The 25,416-nt window shown below is 36.4% G+C and overlaps 1 protein-coding gene across 1 annotated transcript in view; it reads left to right on the top strand.

Moving 5' to 3' along the window:
* The window catches only part of COL24A1 (collagen, type XXIV, alpha 1), a 396,106-nt gene that overhangs the window by 225,499 nt on the left and 145,191 nt on the right, over positions 1–25,416 (top strand). Inside the window, exon 26 of the mRNA XM_010860327.1 lies at positions 24,539–24,592. Within this exon, the coding sequence (XP_010858629.1) occupies positions 24,539–24,592 (54 nt within the window). The remainder of the gene's footprint in view (positions 1–24,538; positions 24,593–25,416) is intronic.

The raw sequence follows: 25,416 nt of genomic DNA, 5'->3' as shown, positions 1-25,416 counted from the left end.
GGCTCCTCCACCCATGGGATTTTCCAGGCAAGGGTACTGGAGTGGGTTGCCATTGCCTTCTCCAGGAGATCTTCCCGACCCAGGGATTGAACCTGGTTCTCCCGCATTGTAGGCAGACACTTTACCATGTGAGCCACCAGGGAACAGTTGAGGTGCTTACAAAGGTAGAAGGATTTTGAGTCTTTGTGACTATAAAGTATGTTATTTTCTTGACTTTTATGACATCTCATTGTACAAAGCAAATACTAGGAAAATATCAAATACTATATTAGATGTAGAACTTTTTTCTACAGCTATGAAAGTTAAAATGTATGGGAAAAATGAAGACTATAGATCATTCATATCACAAAACCAAATGTCATAAGGGGTACACCAAGATTAAATCACATGTAAATGGTTATTAAGGATAAACCAACAAAAATATTTTAAAAATTCACATGATTATAACATAAAAGCTTAAATGCCAAAGTTTCTATCTATGGTGAAATGAATGATACACATGATCTGTGTTACAAGCTAAAAACACAGAAGTTAGTGAAAGCCAAGAATGTAAGGGTTTGTGTACTTAATTTTATATTATGTATATTTTTCTTTTATCCTTATTAAATATACATTAAGTGACTATTAAAAAGTAAAATCTTCTGAGAAAAGGAATAAGATCCAACATATATGGAGTAATATAGGGAACAAAGTATTTATCATGCATATTATATTAAAAGTAATAAACAAGAGTACTCTTCTTAGTCTAATAAAGTTTCTCAGATTGCCCAAATTAGGACTCATATAAGAGAGAAATTTAAATGGGACTTTGTGCCTTCAAATACAAATAAAAGTGTCACTCATTTTCAGATGTAAACGTTCAGTGTGTATATTGCCTGGGGCACTAAGCCTAATAGCCTTCTAAGAAAATATAAACTTGATAACTTTACTTATTTTGGAATTGATTAAAAAAAAAAAGCATTTTTTTGGTTTCCTTTGGCTTTCAAGGATTTGCTCCTAAGGAATTTTTGTTTAAAACGCTTAAAATATAATTTTGTATTTGAATCTGGGACAGGAAGATTCAGAATTCTAATAGGTTTAAAAACTAATATCCTATGATTTGAAGGAAATTAGTTGTCTACAAATATGTGTAACTCACATGTTCATCATGTACTGTGTTTGAGAAGGATATTGTGATTTCTTACAGCCCCCCAAAAATGAAAGACACTAGTAAACTTTCACTTATTCTATCATTAAAAAATACTTATTGAACACTTCCTGTGTGCTAGATATACAACTAAATAAGACTTGATATTTAAGTGATTTAAATTCTAGAAAGTGAGTAAAGAATTCTACACACAGTTGCACCCAAATGCTAGTTCTGTTATGTAAGATACTCTAAGACAGGGAAGTAAAACTTGTTTGACAACTATCATAAAGATATATATGTTGATAGAGAAAATATGGCTTTGTTTGACTAAAATTATGTTCCTATTCTTTTAGATAGGGATACCGTAATAAAGTGGTAATCACCGGTTTTGAAGAAATGGCAACTCTAAATTTTTATATAGAAGGAATCTGGAGGTGGTACTTTGGTTGGAAGAGGGACTTCCCTTGGATCTGTGTTTACATAGAAACTACACTGTTTTCTTAGTGGTGAACTATCTACTTTTTATTTAGATATTAATACATAAAAATAGCAAAGATATCTAGTGATATTTTTATGCTCAGGATTTATAAGATGGATAATACCCCAATCTTATTTCAAAAAATAGGATGGACTAATGGAAGTAGTGATAGAGACCAGAGTTAAGGTACTGCCACTCCTAGAGAAGGTAGATGCAGAATTATAATCTGAGAATAAGTCTAGTAAAAAGTCTCTGTGGTTCTGACTTTAAAAAAAGTAAGGTCTACATAATCGGTGTAACTACATTTTCAAATTTAAGGTTAAAATTTATCCTAGAACAAGAATCAGAAACTTTTCTATAAAAGACCAGACCAAATATTATCTATGTTAGGCTTGGGATCATACAGTTTCTGTCACCATGTTTCAAGTCTGCTTTTGGAGTGCAAAAGCAGTCATCCGTTTAATTCAGTTCAGTCACTCAGTCATGTCTGACTCATTGGGACCCCATGAACATAGCACGCCAGGCCTCCCTGTCTATCACCAACTCCCGGAGTTCACCCAAATCCATGTCCATTGAGTTGGTGATGCCATCCAACCATCACATCCTCTGTCGTTCCCTTCTGCTCCTGCCCTCAACCTTTCCCAGCATCAGGGTCTTTTCAAGTAAGTCAGCTCTTCGCATCAGGTGGTCAAAGTATTGAAGTTTCAGCTTCAGCATCAGTCCTTCCAATGAACACCCAGGACTGATCTCCTTTAGGATTGACTGGTTGGATCTCCTTGCATTCCAAGGGACTCCCAAGAGTCTTCTCCAACCCCACAGTTAAAAAGCATCAATTCTTCGGCGCTCAGCCCTCTTTATAGTCCAACTCTCACATCCATACATGACTACTGGAAAAACCATAGCCTTGACTAGACGGACCTTTGTTGACAAAGTAATGTCTCTGTTTTTGAATATGCTGTCTAGGTTGGTCATAACTTTCCTTCCAGGGAGTATGTGTCTTTTAATTTCATGGCTACAATCACCCACCATCTACAGTGATTTTGGAGCCCAGAAAAATATAGTCAGCCACTGTTTCCCCATCCATTTGCCATGAAGTGATGGGACCAGATGCCATGATCTTCGTTTTCTGCATGTTGAGCTTTAAGCCAACTTTTTCACTCTCCACTTTCACTGCCATTAAGAGGCTCTTTAGTTCCTCTTCACTTTCTGCCATAAGGGTGGTGTCATATGCATATCAGAGGTTATTGATATTTCTCCCAGCAATCTTGATTCTAGCTTGTGCTTCTTCCAGTCTAGCATTTCTCATGATGTACTCTGCATATAAGTTAAATAAGCAGGGTGACAATATACAGCCTTAATGTACTCCTTTTCCTATTTGGAACCAGTCTGTTGTTCCATGTCCAGTTCTAACTGTTGCTTCCTGACCCGCATACAGGTTTCTCAAGAGGCAGATCAGGTGGTTTGGTATTCCCAGCTCTTTCAGAATTTTCCAGTTTATCGTGATCCACACAAAGTCTTTGGCATAGTCAATAAAGCAGAAGTAGATGTTTTTTTGGAACTCTCTTTCTTTTTTCAATGAGCCAATGGATGTTGGCATTTTGATCTCTGGTTCATCTGCCTTTTCTAAATCTGTCTTGAACATCTGGAAGTTCACGGTTCACATACTGTTGAAGCCTGGCTTGGAGAATTTTAAGCATTACATTACTAGCATGTGAGATGAGTGCAATTGTGCAGTAGTTTGAGCGTTCTTTGGGATTGGAATGAAAACTGACCTTTTCTAGTTTTGTGGCCACTGCTGAGTTTTCCAAATTTGCTGTTATAGACCACAAGTAAATGAATGAGTCTGGCTTTGTTCCGAATAAAACTTTATATACAAAAACAGACAGTGGTCAGGATTTGGCTGACAAGTTTTAATTGCCCTTTCCTTTTCTAGAATTTTATTTGGAATATATCAGTTTGATTATATCAATCTGCCATATGCAATTCTGCTTTATTAGTCATTTATTCTTAAACAAACAAAAAAAATCACTAAACACATATGTGTTTTCAAATTAGAAAACATATTCAGATTGCTCTCAGGCATTGATTTTGTATATTATATGTGAACATAGTGAATTAATTTGCATTTATATAGAGCACATGTACATCCAAAGTAACCTACTGAGATTTATAGTTTGTTTTCCTTAACAGATGCTTAAAGAATCTTAAAAGGAAATATTTTCTAAGAACAATGAAATCTATTCTTTCTATGCACATGTTCACTAGAAACATTTTTCTGAAATTATCCATTGTTTTTTGAAGTCCTGTTTTAAGGGTCAAAGGATTTCCACATATTAAGTTTTCATGAGTTTTTCTTTCATTACTTTGGAAAAAATTCCAAGGGAATGTCATTAAACCTGTAATCCCCATTAGAATGAGATTTTTCATTTTCACTCTATATTCTGTTTTTGAAACATCTTTCTTTTTTCCATCAATTCAACATAGCAGCCTAATGGACAGTATCACAGCATTTTTGCTCATAAATATGTATGGAACCTTTAATGCTCTTTTTTTTTTTTTTACTATAGGAAAAATAAGTGAAATCTGGATTTTATTCCAACCATAAATACAGCCAGCTTTGTGTTTTATAGAAAACTTTGTGTAAGACTATAACCTTTCATTTCTTCAGTTTCAGATACCAAGATACATGCTAAGATATAGAGCTCAGTTTCGGGGGGAGGGTTCTAATTAATGGTTTTGGAAAAACTGTGTGACAAAATCTATATTTTTCTGGTATAGTCACTAAAATCAGGAAAGACCTAGATAATGCAAGCTTCTCCAGAAATACCAGGGGGACAGAACAGAGCAGATTATAATGGGGAGCAGGGTGGGCAGGAATCAGTCTATAAAAGGCCTAAGAATGTAGGCTGTAAGAATTTCTCACCCTGACTTTAAAAACCTCCCACAGTGTATACCTCACTTAACTTTATCATTATTTCTCACACTTCCCAACTTACTAGGCCAAACCAGGGCATTCAACAAACCTTAAATGTAACCCTCTTATTTACGGCATTGTTTCTATCACCTCTGAAGACCATCACTTTCCTACTCCTATTGTCGGCCTAACATCAACTTCCGAGACCCATCTTAAATCATCTGCTCAAGCTTGAAGTCTTTCCTGCTCTCCCTATCCAGTTAGATTCAATTGCTTCCTCTGTTAAGCCTTTATCTTCAGAATTGTGGTTCTTAATTTATTGCTTCATACCATATTTATTTTTTTATTTGAACTATCTCAACAGAAAACTGTCTCACACAGCAATAAGTAAATGCCTTTTATAGTATATATTTTCAATAAATATATGTTATATATGATGAACTGAGATAAAGTAAGAAAAGGTAATTGCTTTTTGCTACTGTTTCCTAAAAGGACTTTAATGTGCTTAAGCTAATTCAGAAAATATGACATATTCTTGTGAGATAGTCAGAATATGGAAGGACATGTCATTGGGAACAGCATGAACACAAAATATATGGAGGCATGAAGATTGGGAGTGTTTTTAGAACTGTATCATAAGCGGTTCAGAACGGCTAGAAGGAGGTAAAGCAGAGTATGTAACAGCTCATCTGGCTCTTGTTACTTCCTATAATGTCCTTCCTATCTTTTCTGGATTACAAATACTACCTACTCTTCTTCTTCCACAAGTCAGCCCAAGTATCACTTCCTTTAAACCCGATCTTGGATTCCTTCTTTTGCATTTGTAAAACTTAAGTGAGATATCTTTTTATGTTTATTGTCAGGGTTGGAAACTAACTGCCTAAGATGAACTATGCTCACAGGAGGTGTTTAATAAATGGCAATGATTGTATTAGTTGTTGTTATTGTATAAACAGAAGGATAACAAGCAAGTTCTATTTTTTAAAATAAAGTGAGATCTATGAGAAGTCACCATGTTTACTTTCTAGAGCTGTTGTCAGTAAATAGTTTCTCTGGTTATACTGAAGCTCCAGAATGCTAGACATACCCTTCTCACTATGAAATAAAAATACTCCAGTTTTTTTTTTTTATTACATCTTTCTCACCTGTTCAAAAGATTTAAAATACCTAGAGTTTTTTCTCTTCTTTTTTTAAATTTTAGTTGGAGGAAAATTGTTTTACAATAGTGTGTTGGTTTCTGCCATACATCGACATGAATCAACCATAGGTATACATATATCCCCTCCCTCCTGCTTCCTTCTCCTCTTTATATTTAAGTTACAGAATTTTAGAACTGGAAAGTGTACAAGACATTATCTAGTTTATCCTGTTTGTTTTTTAGAATTGGAAGAATGAGACACAATCTGGTGACATGACTTGCTTCAGAATTGACGATCTAATCTGGAACTCAAGTCTTTATAGATTTGTACATGGAAATATTAATATCATCACGTTATTTTCCTCATTTTTAGATGTAGACATTGATGGGGGGGCATAAGACAATAAATTTTCTGGCTCTAGTTTTATCTTCAGATAGAGTCTACAGAAACTCAATCCCTATGGGGTCTGCCCTGGTGGCTCAGAGGTTAAAGCATCTGCCTGCAATACGGGAGACTTGGGTTTGATCCCTAGGTCCGGAAAATCCCCTGGAGAAGGAAATAGCAACCCACTCCAGTATTCTTGCCTGGAGAATCCCATGGATGGAGGAGCCTGGTGGGCTATAGTTCATGGTGTCTCAAAGAGTCGGACACAACTGAGCGATTTCACTTTCTTTCACTGACTTTACTTTCTTTCACTTTATGGAGTCTGCATGGAAAAAAAAAAACAAAAACAAAATACAGAACTGATTTAATGCTTTGTGTGTGGAAAAAAAAAAAAGGTGCTATGATTATAAACACATTCTTTTCTGTGAATGATCCTAGTGAATTTCACTCTAAAACTCTAGTTATTAGAGTTTTAGGAAGAGCTAGCAATTCAAGTGTTGTGCCACACAAGTATCACAGTAGGATAATTCCTCTTATTTCTTATCCAACTTACATTTTTTAAGAAAAACTAATAATCTGTGCTGATATTCACTTTATCGCCTTTGATTTATTGCCAAGAGACTCATTCAAAAGAGCGGAATACGTGAACGACATTGCCAGGCGATTTAGTGCAGGAAGGACAGAACCAGTTGCCTTTCTAGTCTCAAGATTCCTATAACATAAGCATGAGTAAAAGCATCTGTTAAGTAGACATTCCAGGCATATTCTTTTAATCATTGCCAGACCTTCTCTAGGCAAAACTTCATTCTGAACTTTTTTTCATGACTGTATGTATGATCCAAGGGAATACAAATCAAATAGTTGTCAGGGAAATTTCAGAGACTGAATTCCCTATTTAGATACTAAACAGACCAGTTCTATCTTTTAGGAAACTTGTATATCCAAATGTCAAGAGTCTGAAGTAGAGGAACTGTGATACCAAAATAAATTGTTGTCCAATCAGGAACCTCTTAAACAATGAAGTGCTTATCCTATAGTCCACACTTAACTGACTATGTAAAATATTCCACATTATTCATCAATGTCTGGCATGTATTATATTCTCAAATAATGTTGACTAAATGAATTTATTTTATGATACTTCTTTATGTCATAAATTTATTTTATGATACTTTTTAAAGTGTGAATGAATGCAGACTTTCATTGATGAACTTTAGTACTTTTCTAGTAGCATCTTTAGGATTTTCTATGTAAGGAATCATGTCATCTGCAAACAGTGAAAGTTTTACCTCTCTTTTCCAATTTGGATTTCTTTTATTTCTTTTTCTTCTGATTGCCCTGGATAGGACTTCTAAAGTTATGTTGACTAAAATGATGAGAGTGAACATCCCTGTCTTGTTCCTGATCTTAAAAGAAATACTTCAGCTTTTCACCATGGAGTGTGATGATAGCTGTGGGTTTGTCATGTATGGCTTTTATCATGTTAAGGCCTACTTTCTGGAGGATTTTTATCATAAATTGTTGAATTTTGTCAAAAAGCTTTTTCTGCATCTATTGAGATGATTACATAGTTTTTATTCTTCAAATTGTTAATGTGTATCACACTGATTGATTTGTAGATATTGAAAAATCCTGGCATCCTTGGGATAAATCCCACTTAATCATTATGTCTCATCCTTTTAATGTATTGTTGGATTCAGTTGTTAGTGTTTTTGTTGAGGATTTTTGTGTCTATGTTCATGATTGATATTGGCCTGTAATTTTTGTGTGTGTGTGGTATCTTTGTCTGATTTTGGATTTAGGGTGATGGTGACCTCATGGTATGAGTTTGGAGTGTTCCTTCCTCTGCAATTTTTGGAATAGTATCAGAAGGATAGGTGTTAACTCTTCTCTACATGTTTGATAGAATTCGCCTGTGAACCACCTTTTCTGGACTTGTTTGTTGGAAGTTTGTAAATTTCAGTTTCAATTTCACTACTTGTGATTGGTCTCTTCATATGTTCTATTTCTTTCTGACCCAGCGTTGGAAGATCGTACCTAAGAATCTGCCCATTTCTTCTAGGTCATCCATTTTATTGTCACACAGTCATAAAGCTGCTTGTAGTAGTCATGATTCTTTGTATTTTCTGTGGTGTTTGTTGTAACTTCTCCTTTTTCATTTTTAATTTTATTGATTTGGGTCCTCTCTCTCTTTTTCTTGATGAGTCTGGCTAAAGATTTAACAATCTTTGTTCATCTTTTCCAAGAAATAGCTTTTAGTTTCATATCTACTGTTTCTTTTGTCTCTGTTTCATTTATTTCTGTTCTGATCTTTATTTCTTTTATTCTACTAACTTTGGATTTTACTTTTTCTTTATCTAGTTGCTTTAGCTGTAAAGTTAGGTGGTTTGAGGTTTTTTTTGTTGTTGTTGTTGCTTACTGAGACAAGCTTGTATGCACCCCACTCCAGTACTCTTGCCTGGGAAATCCCATGCAAGGAGGAGCCTGAAGGGCTGCAGTGCATGGGGTCGCTAAGAGTCGGACACGACTGAGCGACTTCACTTTCACTTTTCACTTTCAGGCATTGGAGAAGAAAATGACAACCCACTCCAGTGTTCTTGCCTGGAGAATCCCAGGGACGGGGGAGCCTGGTGGGCTGCCGTCTATGGGGTCGCACAGAGTTGGACACGACTGACGCGACTTAGCAGCAGCAGCAGCAGCAGCAGCAGCAGCAGCAGCAGAACTGCTTTTGCTGCATCTCTTAGGTTTTGGATCATCCTGATTTCATTTTCGTTTGTCTCTATGTGTTTTTTTCCTCTTTGTTTTGTAACATATTGCTTAGCCTCCACATTTTGTTTTTTTTTTTTCTTGTGGTTGTTTTCTAATCTCATAGCATCATGGTTGCAAAAGATGCTTGATATGATTTCAGTTTTCTTAAATTTACCAAGGCTTATTTTGTGGCCTAGCATGGGATCTATCTTGGAGAATGTTCCATGTGAACTTGAGAAGAACATGTAATCTGCTGCTTTTGGATGAAATAGTCTGCAAATATCAATTAAGTTAATCTGATCTAATATGTTATTTAAGACCTATGTTTCCTTATTGATTTTCTATCTAAATGACCTATCCATTGATATAAGTGGGGAATGAAAGTCCACTATTATTATGTTACTGTTAATTTCTCCTTTTGTGGCTGTTATCATTTGCCTTATATTTTGAGGTGCTCCTATGTTGAGTGCTTATACATTTACAATTGTTATATCTTTTTGGATTGATCCTTTGATCATTACATAGTGTCCTTCTCTGTCTTTGTAATAGTCTTAAGTCTATTTTGTCAGATACGAGTACTGCTGCTCCAGCTTTCTTTTGATTGCCATTTGCATGGAACACCTATTCCCACCCCCACACTTAGAGTTTGTATGTGTCCCTACATCTGAAATGGGTCTCTTTGAGATAATATGTATATGGGTCTTGTTTTTGTATTCATTCAGTTGGTCTGTGTCTTTTGGTTGGAGCATTTAATCCATTTACATTGAAGGTAATTACCAATATATGTGTTCTTGTTGCCATTTTAATTGTTTTGGATTTGTTTTTGTAGGTCCTTTTGCTTCCCTTCCTCTTTTATTCTCTTCTCTTGTGATTTGATGACTATCTATAGTGTCGTACTTGAATTGCTTTTTCTATTTAGTGTTTTTATATATAGTAGATTTTTGGTTTGCTATTACCTTGAGGTTTTAATATAGCCATCTATATATAAATATATAAAGATTGTTTTAAGTTTCTGGCCTCTTAGTTTCAAATGCATTTCCAGTATTCTGCACTTGTTCTCTTTAGTGTTTTTATATATAGTAGATTTTTGGTTTGCTATTACCTTGAGGTTTTAATATAGCCATCTATATATAAATATATAAAGATTGTTTTAAGTTTCTGGCCTCTTAGTTTCAAATGCATTTCCAGTATTCTGCACTTGTTCTCTTTAGTGTTTTTATATATAGTAGATTTTTGGTTTGCTATTACCTTGAGGTTTTAATATAGCCATCTATATATAAATATATAAAGATTGTTTTAAGTTTCTGGCCTCTTAGTTTCAAATGCATTTCCAGTATTCTGCACTTGTTCTCTTTAGTGTTTTTATATATAGTAGATTTTTGGTTTGCTATTACCTTGAGGTTTTAATATAGCCATCTATATATAAATATATAAAGATTGTTTTAAGTTTCTGGCCTCTTAGTTTCAAATGCATTTCCAGTATTCTGCACTTGTTCTCTCCTCTTCTCATGATTGCTGGGTTTAATATCATATTGCGTGTGGATGATTTCCCACCTTTACTTTATGTTTGCCTTTCCTGGTGAGCTTTTCCATTCATAATTTTCTTGTTTCTAGTTGTGGGCTTTTTTGTCTACCTAGAAATTTTCCTTAGCATTTGCTGTACAACTGGTTTTGTGGTGCTGAATTCTCTTAATTTTTGCTTGTCTGTTAACCTTTGATTTCTCTGTCAAATATGAATGAGAGCCTTGTTGGGTAGGATATTTCTTGGTTGTAGATTTTTCTTTCCATCACTTTAAACATATGATCACTCCATTCTGGCCTACAGAATTTCTACTGAAAAATCAGCTGATAACCTTATAGGGATTCCATTGTATGTTATTTTTTGCTTTTCCCTTGTTACTTTTAATATTTTTCTTTGTCTTTAATTTTTGCCAATTTGATTAAAATGTGCCTCAGCATATTCCTTCTTGGGTTTATCATGTATGAGACCCTCTGTGCTTCTTGGACTTGGGTGGCTGTTTCCATTCCCATTGTTGTTTACTCACAAAGTTATGTCCAACTCTTCGCAATGCCATGAACTGCAGCATGCCAGGCTCCTCTGTCCTTCATCATCTCCCAGAGTTTGCTCAAGCTATGTCCATTGAGTTGGTGACACCATCCAGCCATCTCATCCTCTCTCACCACCTTCTCCTGCCCTCAATCTTTCCCAGCATCACAGGCTTTTCCAATAAGCCAGTTCTTTGCATCAGGTGGCCAAAGTATTGGAACTTCAGCTTCAGCATTAGTCCTTCCATGAATATTCAGGGTTGATTTCCTTTAGGATTGACTGGTTTGAGATCCTTGCTGTCCAAAGGAGTCTCAAGAGTCTTCTCCAGCATAACAATTCAAAGGCATCAATTCTTTGGTGCTCAGCCTTCTTTATGATCCAACGGTCACATCTGTACACGACTACTGGAAAAACCATAGCTTTGACTTTATGGACCTTTGTCAGCAAAGTGATGTCTCTGCTTTTTAATGCTCTGTTTGGTTTGTCATAGCTTTTCTTCCAAGGAGCTGCTGCTGCTAAGTCTCTTTAGTTGTGTCCGACTCTGTGCGACCCCATAGATGGCAGCCCACCAGGCTCCGCCATCCCTGGGGTTCTCCAGGCAAGAACACTGGAGTGGATCGCCATTTCCTTCTCCAGTGCATGAAAGTGAAAAGTGAAAGTGAAGTCGCTTAGTCATGTCCGACTCTTAGCGACCCCATGCACTGCAGCCTGCCAGGCTCCTCCATCCATGGGATTTTCCAGGCAAGAGTACTACAGTGGGTTGCCATTGCCTTCTCCATCCAAGGAGCTAGTGTCTTTTAATTTCATGCTGAAGTTACCATCCACAGTCATTTTTGGAGCCCAATAAGATAAAAATATGTCACTGTTTCCACTTTTTCCCTATCTGTTGCCATGAAGTGATGGCACCAAATGCCTTGATCTTAGTTTTTTGAATGTGAAGTTTTAAGCCAGCTTTTTCACTCTTCTCTTTAACCCTCATCAAAAGGTTTTTTAGTTCCTCTTTGCTTTCTGCCATTAGAGTGGTATCATCTGCATTTTTGTGGTTGTTGACATTTCTCCCAGTAATCTTGATCCAGCTTGTGAGTCATTCAGCCCAGTATTTCACAGAGTATATAAGTTAAATAAGCTGAGTAGTATTCAGCTATTATCTCCTCAAGTATTTTCTCAGCCCTTTTTCACTTTTCATTCTGGAAACCCTGTAATGTGACTGTTGATGCATTTAATATTGTCCCAGAAGTCCCTTAGACTGTCCTTGTTCCTTTTCACTATTTTTTCTTTATTTTGTTTCTTGGCAGTGATTTCCATGATTCTGTCTTCCAGTTCACTCTTCTGCCTCAGTTATTCTGCTATTGATTCCTCCTAGTGTATTTTTCATTTCAGTTATTATATTGTTCAGCTCTGTTTTTTCATTTTTTAAGTCATCTATCTCTTTGGTAAACATTTCTTGTATCTTCTCAGTCTGTACCATCATTCTTTTTTTTTGAGATCTTGTGTCATCTTTACTATCATTACACTGAATTCTTTTTCAGATACATTGCCTATCTCCACTTCCCTTAGTTGTTGTTCTGGTTTTTTTATCCTGTTCCTTTAGGTGGAATGTATTTCTCTGCCATCTCATTTTGTTTAACTTTCTCTGTTTGTGGTCTCCATTCTGCAGGCTGCAGGATTGTAGTTCCTCTTGTTTCTGTTGTCTGTCCCCTGATGGGTGAGGTTGGTCTTGGGGCTTGTGTAGGCTGCCTGGTGGGAGAGATGGGTACCTACTCACTGGTGGTAGAGCTGTATTAGAGCTGGATCCTATCCCTCTGGTGGGCAGGGCTGTGTCAAGGGCTGTGTTTATAGGTGGCTGTGGGATCAAGAATACTTTAAGCAGCCTGTCTGCTCATGGGTGGGCCTGTGTTCCTATCCTTTTTGTTGTTCGTACTAAGATATCCCAGCACTGGAGCCTGCAGGCTGTTGAGTGGGGCCAGTCTCTGCCAAAATGTTTATCCCAGGAGAGCTCATACTAATGAGTATTTCCTGAACTCTCCACCATCAGTGTCCTTGTCCCTACAGTGAGCCATAGCCACCCCCTGCCTCCCTAGGAGACTTCGCAGGTCCCATAGGTAGGTGTGGCCCAGGGTTCTGTGGAGTCACTGCTTTGCTTTGGGTCCCAGTGCCCATGAAATCTTGTGTGCACGCTCCAGGAGTGGAGTTTCTGTTTCCCCTAGTCCTGCACTAAACCCCACCAGCCTTTAAAACCAGATGCCCTAGGAACTCCTCTTCCCTATGGCAACCCCCCAGACTGGAGAGCCTGATGTGGGGCCTAGATCTCTAAGTCCTCTGGGAGAAGCTGTATGATAGATTATTTTCCAGGTTGTGGGTCACCTACCCAGGGTGTATGGTATTTGATTTTATCACAAATGCACCCCTTCCTACCATTTTGTTGTGGTTTCTACTTTGTCTTTGGATGTGAAGTATCTTTTTTGATTGGTTCCAGTCTTTTTTCTTGATGGTTATTTAACAGTTATTTGTGATTTTGACATTTTTGTGAAAGAAACTGAGCTCAAGTCCTACTCTTCTGTCTTATCCTTGTCTTGTGGCCCTTTCTGATATTCCTGGAGCACCTGGCTCCCCTGTACTCAGTAAAGCTGCTTATCCTGTGAAAGCCCATGCTGGGCCTGAAAGAAAACCCACAGATCAAGATCTTAAAAGACTGTGTGTGCAGCTCATCTCTGTTTCTACTGCCACTGCTCTATCTAGTTTATTCACTCTTTCATTCCAGATATATTATCTTACGTATTCCAGGCAGTATGTTATACATAAGGGATTCAGTATCAGACAGGACATCATCTTGGCTTTATAGAACATACAAACTGATAAACTTAAAGCCACATCTTCCTAAATCATGAAAGATAAGGCACAGTGAGCTTAAGTAGCTTATTCCAAGTCACAAGAAGTATATCCTTTGCTTACAGATTTTGTTTGAAAATAGGAGTAAAGTGGCTCAGAGATTACCTATTTGGAAATAGTGATGTATGTACAAATAAATAGAAAGTATTTGTTCATTCTTATCAAGTCATAAAATTACCCCCAAATGAAAAGGTCTGAAGAAATATTATGGATGATAAATAAATAGACAGTATCCTCCTTTTGACAGTATACTTTCTTTTTTAAAAAATTTTTTTGAACTTATTTTGAATTGGAGTATAGCCAATTAACAATGTTGTGATAGTTTCAGGTGAACAGCAAAGGGACTCATCCATACATATACATGTATCCATTCTCCCCCAAATCCTCCTCTCATCCAGACTGCCACGTAACAATGAGCAGGGTTCCATGTGCTATACAAGAGGTCTTTGTTGGTTACTCATTTTAAATATAGCTGTGTCAATACACTTCCATTTTATGTATAGGACATTTCTGTAAGTTTCCTTTTTTTCAAGTTCCTCTCTAAATTCTACTGGTCTTAGCCTTTTATTTTTCTCAGTGTATTTACTTTCTTTGGTGACTCATTTACTCTCTAGGTCTTTACTATTTTCTGATGATTCACAAATATCTTTTAGCTCTAGACCCTCTTCTACAATTGTATATTAAATATTCCTACCAAAGTGTTTCATATATGCCTCATATTTCTTATATCTAAAAAGGAAGTCCTCTTTCTTGTCCAAAAACATGTTATATACCCTTTCTTTCCACTTTTCTACAGCTTCCCTTTTTCTGTCTCAACTGACAAGAGTCTGTATTGTTCTCTCCTTGGACGAAAGTATGAGAAGTTGAAATAGAGAAATACTCGCTTGTAATAAAAACACATTTTTCCATGTAGTGTTTGAAGTGATTTCCTCATGTCTAATGGATCTTCTGTTTCTCCTGTCTTCCAAGTTTGTACTAGATTGAACCATGAAAACATACCATTTTTAAGGTTAAAATGTAGTAATAGTCAAATATCAGCAATTACATATGGCACTACCAATTATTACTTTTATTGTGTTAAGATGACTACTAAAATTCTCTTAAACAAAGAATACACACAATAGTATTAGTGTAAACACTGAAGTTAATGTGTTTCTAAGATAAAACAGAACACTAAATTGTAGGGAATTAGCCTTGTATATTGTATTTTCAAGTGAATTTGAAGAGTTTGGGGGTCTGAAATTCTTTATCCTTGTAAGTATGATTGTTTTTTACATTGAATAGAAATTTTGAAACAATACAGAACAGTTCCACAGTTAAGGCACAATGATTTTTTTTTTAAAGATAATTGTCAAATCTAAGAACTTCATATAAATTTTTTTAACATTTTGGCTTTAACTAGGAAATATCCTAATTTTATTTTCAGTAGGATGTGGTTACTTTTAAAAAAATTCAACTTGAGTATTTTAGAGTTTTACTAACTTTTGGGGAAAAAATAGTATTTCTTTTCAATTGTAGCAAGTTATTTATTATACATAAGGCCTTTTGGTCTTCTGAGTTTCCACTAGAGCTAACAAAATCTTTAAATAGATTATTACATATCCCATTTTGCAAAAAGTGAAATGTTTTCAATTATTATAGAGTTATCTAGCTCTTGACACATAGCATGTCATGTTCTGGCTGTAAGCTTTGTTTGTTTGTTTGTTTTTTAATGTGTGTTAGAGATGGTATAGGTGTTTTGAAACATTTTTAATGAGAATTCTTTATCAAAAAGGTGTAAATTGCTGATAATTCTTTTAAGTTGAGGCTATGGCTTCAACAACTACTTTTCATTTCCCTTAAATACCCAACAGAAATGGTTTAGTTTTGTGGGCTTTACAATCTCTATCCCAACCATTCAGGTCTGCCTTCATAGGATGAAAGCAGTCATAGACAATAGGTAAATAAATGGTCATGGCTGTGTTCCAACAAAACTTTATTTACAAAAACAGGCAGCCAGCTCTCAGGGTCATGGATTGCTGACTCCTACTTTATCTGATGCTCTATAGTGATTTATCTTATGGCAACTTTATATTTTAGTTATTAATTGACTAGTATAATGTCTTATACACGATACATAATCATAACTAATGAAATAAGAAAGTTTATGCATTTCATCTTTGGGAAAATGTACATCATTCCAAAACTACTTAGAATATTTCTACTGAAGTGTCTAACTTAATAGATGTGCAAAACTGGAGGAAACTATTAGAAGGAATCACATCTTAATAAAACATCAAATCAAGTCAAGAATAAAATTGAGTTATTGTGACAGTTTTAAAATATGTCTACAAATTCTTTGATGTTCCTCTTTTCCAGAAGACAATCTTATTTCACTCTCTGAGTGTGTAGTGGACTTAGTGACTCACTTCTAACGAATAGGCTACAGCAGAAGCAGCAGTGTGTAACTAGGTCATAAAAGACATTGCAGCGTCTTCCTCGCTCACTCTCTCTCTTGGATTATTCTTTCTCTTGGATTAGTCTCTCTTTTGAATTATTCACTCTGGCTGCTATGTAATCAAACTGTACAGAGGCCTACATAGCAAGAAATTGAGGCCTCCAGCTAATAACCTTCTTGGAAATGAATTCCCTATTCTCAGTCACGTCTTCAGATGACTACAGCCTATGTCAAATCTTAACCGCAACCACATGAAAAACTCTGAGCCAGAATCACCCAAGCTAAGCTACTCTGAATTCTTGAATGATGGAAACTGTGAGATAATAAGTGTCTGTTGTTTTAAAGCCACTGACTTTGGGGTACTTTGTTCTGCAGCAAGACATGGCTAGTACAACTGTATGAACGATTTCAACATTTGTTTTGAAATGAAGAAGAATGAATTGAAAGGAACAGAAAAGGAAACCATATTTTTACTCTGAGGGTCCACAGATTAAAAATATGGATAAATTGTGTGCATTTTCACATACTCGTAATTTGCATTTGAGCACTTTAAAATTGAATGTGTAATTTTCTGTCTCATTGGCGTATGTGGTGCTTAAGGTTTCATGGGTTAAAATTAGAGCAAGTCATGGCAGCTGAATCTGTCCTTTTAAACAGTGCTTTCTGCAATAAAGAGGTTATGCTATGCTAAGTCACTTCAGTTGTGTCCGACTCTGTGCGACCCCAGAGAGGGCAGCACACCAGGCTCCCCCGTCTCTGGGATTCTCCAGGCAAGAACAGTGGAGTGGTTTGCCATTTCCTTCTCCAATGCATGAAAGTGAAAACAGAAAGTGAAGTCGCTCAGTTGTGTCCGACTCCTAGCGACCCCATGGACTGCAGCCCACCAGGCTCCTCCATCCATGAGATTTTCCAGGCAAGTGTACTGGAGTGGGGTGCCATTGCCTTCTCTGAAAGAGGTTATAGGGAACCTTTACTTAACACATGTCTCTGCTTTGAGTTCTGTAACTCACAAAGCATTCACAGGGCAAGGAAGCTATATAGAGATAACTTCTGGGACCTTATCTAGAGATAACTCACAGAACTTGAGAGCCTATAAAACCTGCTAATATCTTCTCTCTGATACAAATGTGTTGGAATAAGCCATAATATTAGCCTAGTTTTTTTAAAAAAAACTCATCCTGTGAAATAGAGCAAAAAATAGGTTTTGAATATAATTTCCTTCTATTCAGAAGAGTATTTTTCTATTGTAGACGAGTTTCTTTTATTTGGCAGATAGAATAAAATTTAGATTCTAAATAAAATATTTTTAAACTGTGTCCTCATGCAGTTATTGTGCCTCCTCCTTTTTGTTGTCACACTTCTTAAAATAATAAACCACCCAACTTTCTCCCACTTTCGCTTTGGCAAAATTATATTCAAACACACAAGATACTTAAATTGTTCTTAAAGATCACCACCAGCCTTCTAATTGCCAACCCCTATGACTGTCTCAATATTCATCCTTTTCAACCCTTCCCACATAATAACAATTTCTATCTGAAAATTTTCCCTTCTTGAATTTTTTTTGCACATTCCTGGTTCCCCTTCTCTCTGACTCTTCCCTTTTTTTCCCTCTATCTCTTGCTTCCAAAGAATCTTCATTAAAATTCTCTCCTATTTTTGTTCTATTACTGTATGTACTGCATCATTCTTATGATTTCAGGATTGATTTTTCTATGGACTCACAAATTAATATTTCAGAATAAACCCTCTAAGAGCCATAATTGTCCCATGACTTAATTTGTATTTCCTCTGACACTGGCTTCTCCCCTGAGCTGCTGTTCCAAGTCATGATACCATTGTCATAAGTTATTACAGTTAACCTGTACTATTACAATAACTTCTAACTCTTCACACCATTTTCTGTTTTTTTTTTTTTTTTCCCATGACTACACATTGAACATAATGTTGTAAAATTACTGTCCTTTCAGGACAGATATGATTATATTCCTCCTTTACTCAAACCAACAATGATTCTTCTACAAACACAAATTCTTCTGCAAGCACCACAAATACAAATGTCTCACTTGGCAGTCAAAGCCCTCAATAGGACATCACCATATATCTGTTCAAGTCTCTTTCCTACACATATCCTGTGCTCCAGACAATCTGGATTTACTTTATCTCTGACAAATGTTTCATCATTTGCTACCTCCTACTTTCTGTTCAAATCATTCCCTCTGCCTTGAATATACTTTCACCATTTATCTTGTCAACAGTTAGCCATACCTCAAATAGTGTGTTCTCTGTAAAGCTTTTCCTTATGTTCTCAACCAAATACAATATCCCCTGTCTTAGCATTATATAGATTTTATTTTTCTTCCTTAACTTACAGAAAATATGCTTTTCTTTATCCAATTCACTAGATTATTCATTCTTATTAAATTTTACTCACCTTTATATCCTTTACCACTCTTAGCATATAGCTTATTACATGAGTAAATAAATATGCATGCGATTTTATTTTCTTCAGATCATTTTGTACTTACTGAATAAATTGATTGCAATCAAAACCAGAGATTGGTTCAGTGCATTCTATGCCACCTTTAATTATAGAATCATTTCTGTGAGAGTACCTTTTGAATAAGCCAACTGAACTGAGTTACAAAGTTTTACAATTTTATGTCAACACATGTTAATTCACTATATTTTTAGGGGAATATTAACAGCTATAACAAATAAACCTAGTATTTTTGTAGGCTTAACTTGATAAGTTGTTTTTGCTCATGTTAATAGTCCAATGCAGGTATTATCAAGTAGCTCTCCCGTACAAAGTGACTTAGAATCCCAACTTCCTTTTTTCTCACAGTTCCACCACCACCTAAAGCCTTTAGTATACGGGTTAGAAGAAAGTAAAGGAATATCACCTGTTTTTCAAATAAATAAATGCCAGAGTTCATCAGTTTTGAAACATGCATTGCATCAGTCACATTAGGCTAAGTTTTGCTGCAGAAAGAAACAATCTCAGAATATCAGTGGCTTACAACAACAAAAGCTTGCTTGTTACGAGCAAGCAAATTAAAATAACAATGAGCTACCAGTCTATATATAGACATAAACCATTACTCTGAAGTTGTGTATGTAATTTCCATGTATTTTATGTCAGAACAAATTATTGTATTATTATATTTATTTAAAAATTTTGCATAAAATGTTTTCATAAAGATGTATCCTTTTCCGGCTTCCCTGGTGGCTCAGTGGTAAAGCCTCTGCCTGCCAGTGCAGGAGACACAGGTTTGATCTCTGAGTCGGGAAGATCCCCTGGAAAAGGCAATGGCAACCCACATCAGTATTTTTGCCTGGGAAATCCCATAGAGAACGTTGGCAGGCTACAGTCTATCAGATGGCCAAATAGTCAGACGTGACTTAACAACTAAACGACAAAACAACAACAAAATCCTTTTGAAAAGAATGTATGCTTTTTTCTCACTCAACATTATTGTCTTAAAACGTTTATTTATATTGATATATGTAGATCTATCTTGTCCATTAATTTTAATTGCTGTCGAGTTTTTCCACTGTATGAATACATTTCAGTTTATCTGTTTACAAGCCAATAATTCAGAGGATTCTACTTTTCTACTTAAATAATGCCACCATGGACATTTTCTTTGTATCTCCTAGAGCATGTATGTGTGAGTAGAAACCCAGTTGTCCAGTTAGAAATGAAAGTGCTAAGCTATGGATTAGATGCATCTTCTGTTTTACTATATACTCTCTTTTAACATACACTACATACAATTGCTCTCCAGAGTAATGTATCAGTGATATAAACTGGTTACATATAGTTCTGTCCCCACTTTATAAGCCAAAACTTGAGTGTTACCAGATTTAATATGTTTGTATTAGGCTTTTGGGGTCCTGAAATAGTCTAAGGAAACCATTGTACATCTGTTCCCTAGCTAAGTTTCATTAAAGATTCCCTGTGGAAATGGATATAATCCTAGGAGTTATTTGTCTTTCCAATAAGAACTTACCTCTTCCAATTATGCCCTTTTGATGGACTGCACCTTCTAATACTGACATCAGGAGTGACAAACTCAAATACCCTATTGGGATCAGGCAGGTAGTATAAATAGTGAAATGGTTAGGTATGAGATGAGCGATTGACAGGGACTATGGTGAACTGAAGAATGCTCATCCAATATTTGTCTTTGAGAATACACTAGCCTAGCATACACTATGCTAGTCATCTGAAGCCAGGCATCTTATAAATCTTTATATATAAAAACTTTTAATGTAAAACCTCCAGATTGATAAATCTTAGCACCTTATTCAGCTTTTTAAGATTAGTATGTGTGAACTGTGGGCTAAGCAAAATATTTTTGTAGGTAATATTACTCTGGTATGCATGGTCAATATTGGGATAAGCTAAATGGCCCCTACTCCATTCATTCATCTAAATTTGACTTGTTAGGAAAAGGGTTTTTTTTTTTTTTCCCCCTTGAATTAACTAGTCTGTGTTTAGAAAAAGTGTTAGTCACTCAGTCGTGTCTGACTCTTTCAGACCCCACAAACTGTAGCCATCCAGGCTTCTCCGTCTGTGGGATTCTCCAAGCAAGAATACTAGAGAGGATTGCTATTCCCTTCTCCACAGGATCTTCCTGACCCAGGGATTGACCCCAGGTCTCCTGCATTGCAGGCAGATTCTTTACCATTTGAGCTATAAGGCAGTTCTTAGGTTCTGCTATTTTGGTTATTGTCTCACAAAAGAGTTCAACTTCATTGTTTCTGCTCAGATTTGATTAACTGACCGTAGATCATTGATTGTTTCAGAATGAAAGCCTTCACTCCCTTAAATTTAAAGAACCATAGAAATAAATTATTAGGTCCCTTTCATCTGGATATAACTACTTATATTATTAGCATGTTGTTTAAAAATATGAATTAGTATTATCCAATAGAAATATGATGTAAGTCACAAATGTAATTTAAAATTTTCCAATAGCCACATTTAAAAATGTAAAAAAAATAGTGAAATTGATTTTAGTAATATTTACTTCAACTAATATATCCAAACCATTATCATTTTAATATGTAATCAGTGTAAATAGTCATTAATTAGATATTTTGCATTCTTTTTGTAGTTCAGTTCAGTTCATTACAGTCACTCAGTCATGTCCAACTCTGCGACCCCATGAACCGCAGCACGCCAGGCCTCCCTGTCCATCACCAACTGCCGGAGTCCACCCAAACCCATGTCCATTGAGTCAGTGATGCCATCCAACCATCTCATCCTCTGTCATCCCCTTCTCCTCCTCCCTCAATCTTTCCCAGCATCAGAGTCTTTTCAAATGAGTCAGCTCTTCGCATCAGGTGGCCAAAGTATTGGAGCTTCAGCTTCAACTTTTTGTAGTAGGTCTTTGAAATCTTGAGTGTCTTTTGCATTTATAGCACATGTCAGTGTAGACTGTATTTCAAGTGTTCAGTAGCCACTTAAACTCATATATACTATTTAAGCTCATATACTTTAGAAAGCTTCTTAACTCATCTACCTTATTTGTTAAGGGGGAATCAAGATTGCTGGGAGAAATATCAATAACCTCAGATATGCAGATGACACCACCCTTATGGCAGAAAGTGAAGAGAAACTCAAAAGCCTCTTGATGAAAGTGAAAGTGGAGAGTGAAAAAGTTGGCTTAAAGCTCAACATTCAGAAAACGAAGATCATGGCATCCGGTCCCACCACTTCATGGGAAATAGATGGGGAAACAGTGGAAACAGTGTCAGACTTTATTTTGCGGGGCTCCAAAATCAGTGCAGATGGTGACTGCAGCCATGAAATTAAAAGACGCTTACTCCTTGGAAGGAAAGTTATGACCAACCGAGATAGCATATTCAAAAGCAGAAACATTACTTTGCCAACAAAGGTTCATCTAGTCAAGGCTATGGTTTTTCCTGTGGTCATGTATGGATGTGAGAGTTGGACTGTGAAGAAGGCGGAGCGCTGAAGAATTGATTCTTTTGAACTGTGGTGTTGGAGAAGACTCTTGAGAGTCCCTTGGACTGCAAGGAGATCCAATCAGTCCATTCTGAAGGAGATCAGCCCTGGGATTTCTTTGGAAAGAATGATGCTAAAGCTGAAACTCCAGTACTTTGGCCACCTCATGTGAAGAGTTGACTCATTGGAAAAGACTCTGATGCTGGGAGGGATTGGGGGCAGGAGGAGAAGGGGACGACAGAAGATGAGATGGCAGGATGGCATCCCTGACTCGATGGACGTGAGTCTGGATGAACTCCGGGAGTTGGTGATGGACAGGGAGGCCTGGCGTGCTGCGATTCCTGGGGTCGCAAAGAGTTGGACACGACTGAGCGACTGATCTGATCTGATCTGATGATAATACTACCAAATATGGTTGTTGTGAAGATTAAATCAGACATATAGCAAGTGTTTAACATATGTTAGTGTATACATAATCAACAGATAGATAGATGTGGGTGAGGATACATATATCAGTTCAGTCACTCAGTCATGTCCAACTCTTTGTGATCCCATGAACCGGAGCACTCCAGGCCTCCCTGTCCATCACCAGCTCCCAGAGTTTACCCAAACTCGTCCATTGAGTCAATGATGCCATCCAACCATCTCATCCTCTGTCGTCCTCTTCTCCTCCTGCCCTCAATCTTTCCCAGCATCAGGGTCTTTTCAAATGAATCAGCTCTTTGCATCAGGTGGCCAAAGTATTGGAGTTTCAGCTTCAATATCAGTCCTTTCAATGAACACCCAGGACTGATCTCCTTTAGGATTGTCTGGTTGGATCTCCTTGTAGTCCAAGGGACTCTCAAGAGTCTTCTCCAAAACCACAGTTCAAAAGCATCAGTTCTTCTGTGCTCAGCTTTCTTTATATATGTGTGTGTGTGTGTGTGTGTGTGTGTGTGTGTATAAAATCATGCCCCTCTATATTAACTTCAGTTAGCTTCAACACAGCAAACCATTTTTCATGATTCAGGTATCTTCTAATGCTTATATGTATTATTATATGATAGTCTGTTGAAGTATCTTTGGTAGCTATTGGAAAAGACAATTTTCATGCATTTTTAAAAAATAACTTTATTTATTTATTGGCTATTCTGGGTCTTTGTTGCTGTGCAGGGACTTTTCTCTAGTTGTGACTAGCAAGTGCTACTCTTTAGTCGTGGTGCAAGGGCTTCTCACTGTGGTCCCTTCTCTTGCTGAGCGTTCTAGGGCAGGCAGGCTTCAGTAGTTGTGGCTCCTGGGCTCTAGGGTGCGGGCTCCGTAGCTGTGGTGCACAGGCTTAGTTGCTCCATGGCATGAGAGCTCTTCTCAGGCCAGGGATTGAGCCTGTGTCTCCTGCATTGGCAGGAAGATTCTTTACCACTGACCCATCAGGGAAACCCATTTCATACATTTTTAAATAAAAGAAAGTAACTTCATAATTGAAAAGTCAGGAGAAGAATTATACTCTTGTGAAATTGTTCTATGTTACCGTTTTTGCTTTCTACACTGCTTGAAGCAGAATCCAGAGAGACAGAATCCATAAAGATAGATGCACCATGAGCCTTGTTCACTCTGAAACTGTGTTACTGATTGCCTTCTTTCACCTCTGCCAAATTCATTCTTTACTCAAGCTATTTCCTCTGCCTAGAAAGCTCTTCCTCCTTTCTTCCCTTGGCTGGCTAGCCTCTTCTTATTCTTGAACTTTCAGCTTAAATATTAGATCTCAGATTTACCCTGACCATCTTTGGTAAAAATATGTCTTTTATTCTCCACCTCAGCATCACAGTTGTTTCCTTTGTGAACCTCTTATCATAATTTATAATTATTCACTTTTTAATTTAGTTTTTCTTATTTCTACAGGACTTTTTGCCTCATCAGGGCAAGTCCTAGGTCTCCTTTGCTTACTAATGAAATCTCAGCAACTAGCATAGGGCAAGGCATAAAGTAGGCACCCGATATTTTTTGAGTGAATTAATAAGCTATTCCCTCATGTACTGAGGAGCTTTCAAAGAAGGAAGTCACAGAAATGATTTCTTAAGCTAGTGTATCCACATCAAGAATCTGTAAAAACTGCAGGACTTTTTATTATATCCATTGAACTGTTAGTTCCACAAGGACAATTGAAGCTCCATGCCTTCCAGCACAGGGCCTGTCACAAATTAGACATTCATATATATTTGGTGATTGACTGAATAATTAATTCTAATGTGAAATCTTAGTCAAGACACCTATACTAGGAGGAATTTTACTCTAAGACAAATTTAGAATTTAGAATGAGTTAGAAAGAAACATAGTGTTTACAGGAAATTTAAAACCAGGATGCTATAATGGCAATACAATATATATGTATTTTCTATTATACTCTTTCTTAAAAGGGACCTGTTGGTTTACCTGGAGAAGTTGGGGTGACTGGAAGCATTGGTGAAAAGGTAATTTCTTTCATTGTTTTATTCAATAGTAAGGATTCTAAGATAAACTCAAAGGAGGGATATTCATATATTTTATGAATTAGAAATCACTTATAACTTAAAATGCATTACCTATACTGATTCTCTTAAATATATTGAAATATAGCTGATAGTATACATGTTTCTAAATTTTAAAGAGCAGAGCACTCTTTTGGTTATAATTATGTGCTTGGAAGAGAAAAGATGAAATAGATGGTCTAGGTATATGACTAGAAAATATTTAAATCTACTTTATGAGAACAAGTCCCTAAAGGAAACAGTTTTGAAAGTGAAGAATAAGTTATCACTTTGCCTGATCCAAGTTTCAGTCACAATCTCTTTATATTTTTTTGGAATCCAGTATGAAGTTATTCATGGATCTTTTTGGCTATTGTGATGGAAATTGTAATTTGCTTAAAAATTTCCTAGAAATCATTACCTTGGGAGTGATTTTCCATATTTAGTTTCAAGTTTAAGAAAGTCTTTTTTGAAAAAAATTAGAAGTATTTCTTTATTTGAAACCAACAAGGACATTTTCTTGAATTGTTTTTAATTGACTCATTATGAACTAGAAAATTTTGGACCTTTGACTGAAACCTGACTTGCTGAACGTAAAGTGGAAGCATGGTAATCTAATGCAAGGCTACTCTTTGTGAATAAGTAAGTAGAGCCAGGATTAGAAGTAAATTAGATCATGTTCCAGTTATTTCCATCTGAAATTGTTAATTTAAGTTAAACAATATATTTAAAATTCATCCTCCCCCCGCCACCCACATCCAAACTGTTATCCCAATTTTCTCATTTCT

Source organism: Bison bison, unplaced genomic scaffold, assembly GCF_000754665.1.
Source record: "Bison bison bison isolate TAMUID 2011002044 unplaced genomic scaffold, Bison_UMD1.0 scf7180017864466, whole genome shotgun sequence".
Taxonomy (NCBI): Eukaryota; Metazoa; Chordata; class Mammalia; order Artiodactyla; family Bovidae; genus Bison; species Bison bison.
Note: the sequence above shows the minus strand (reverse complement) of the source record. Positions and strands in the feature narration are given on the sequence as shown.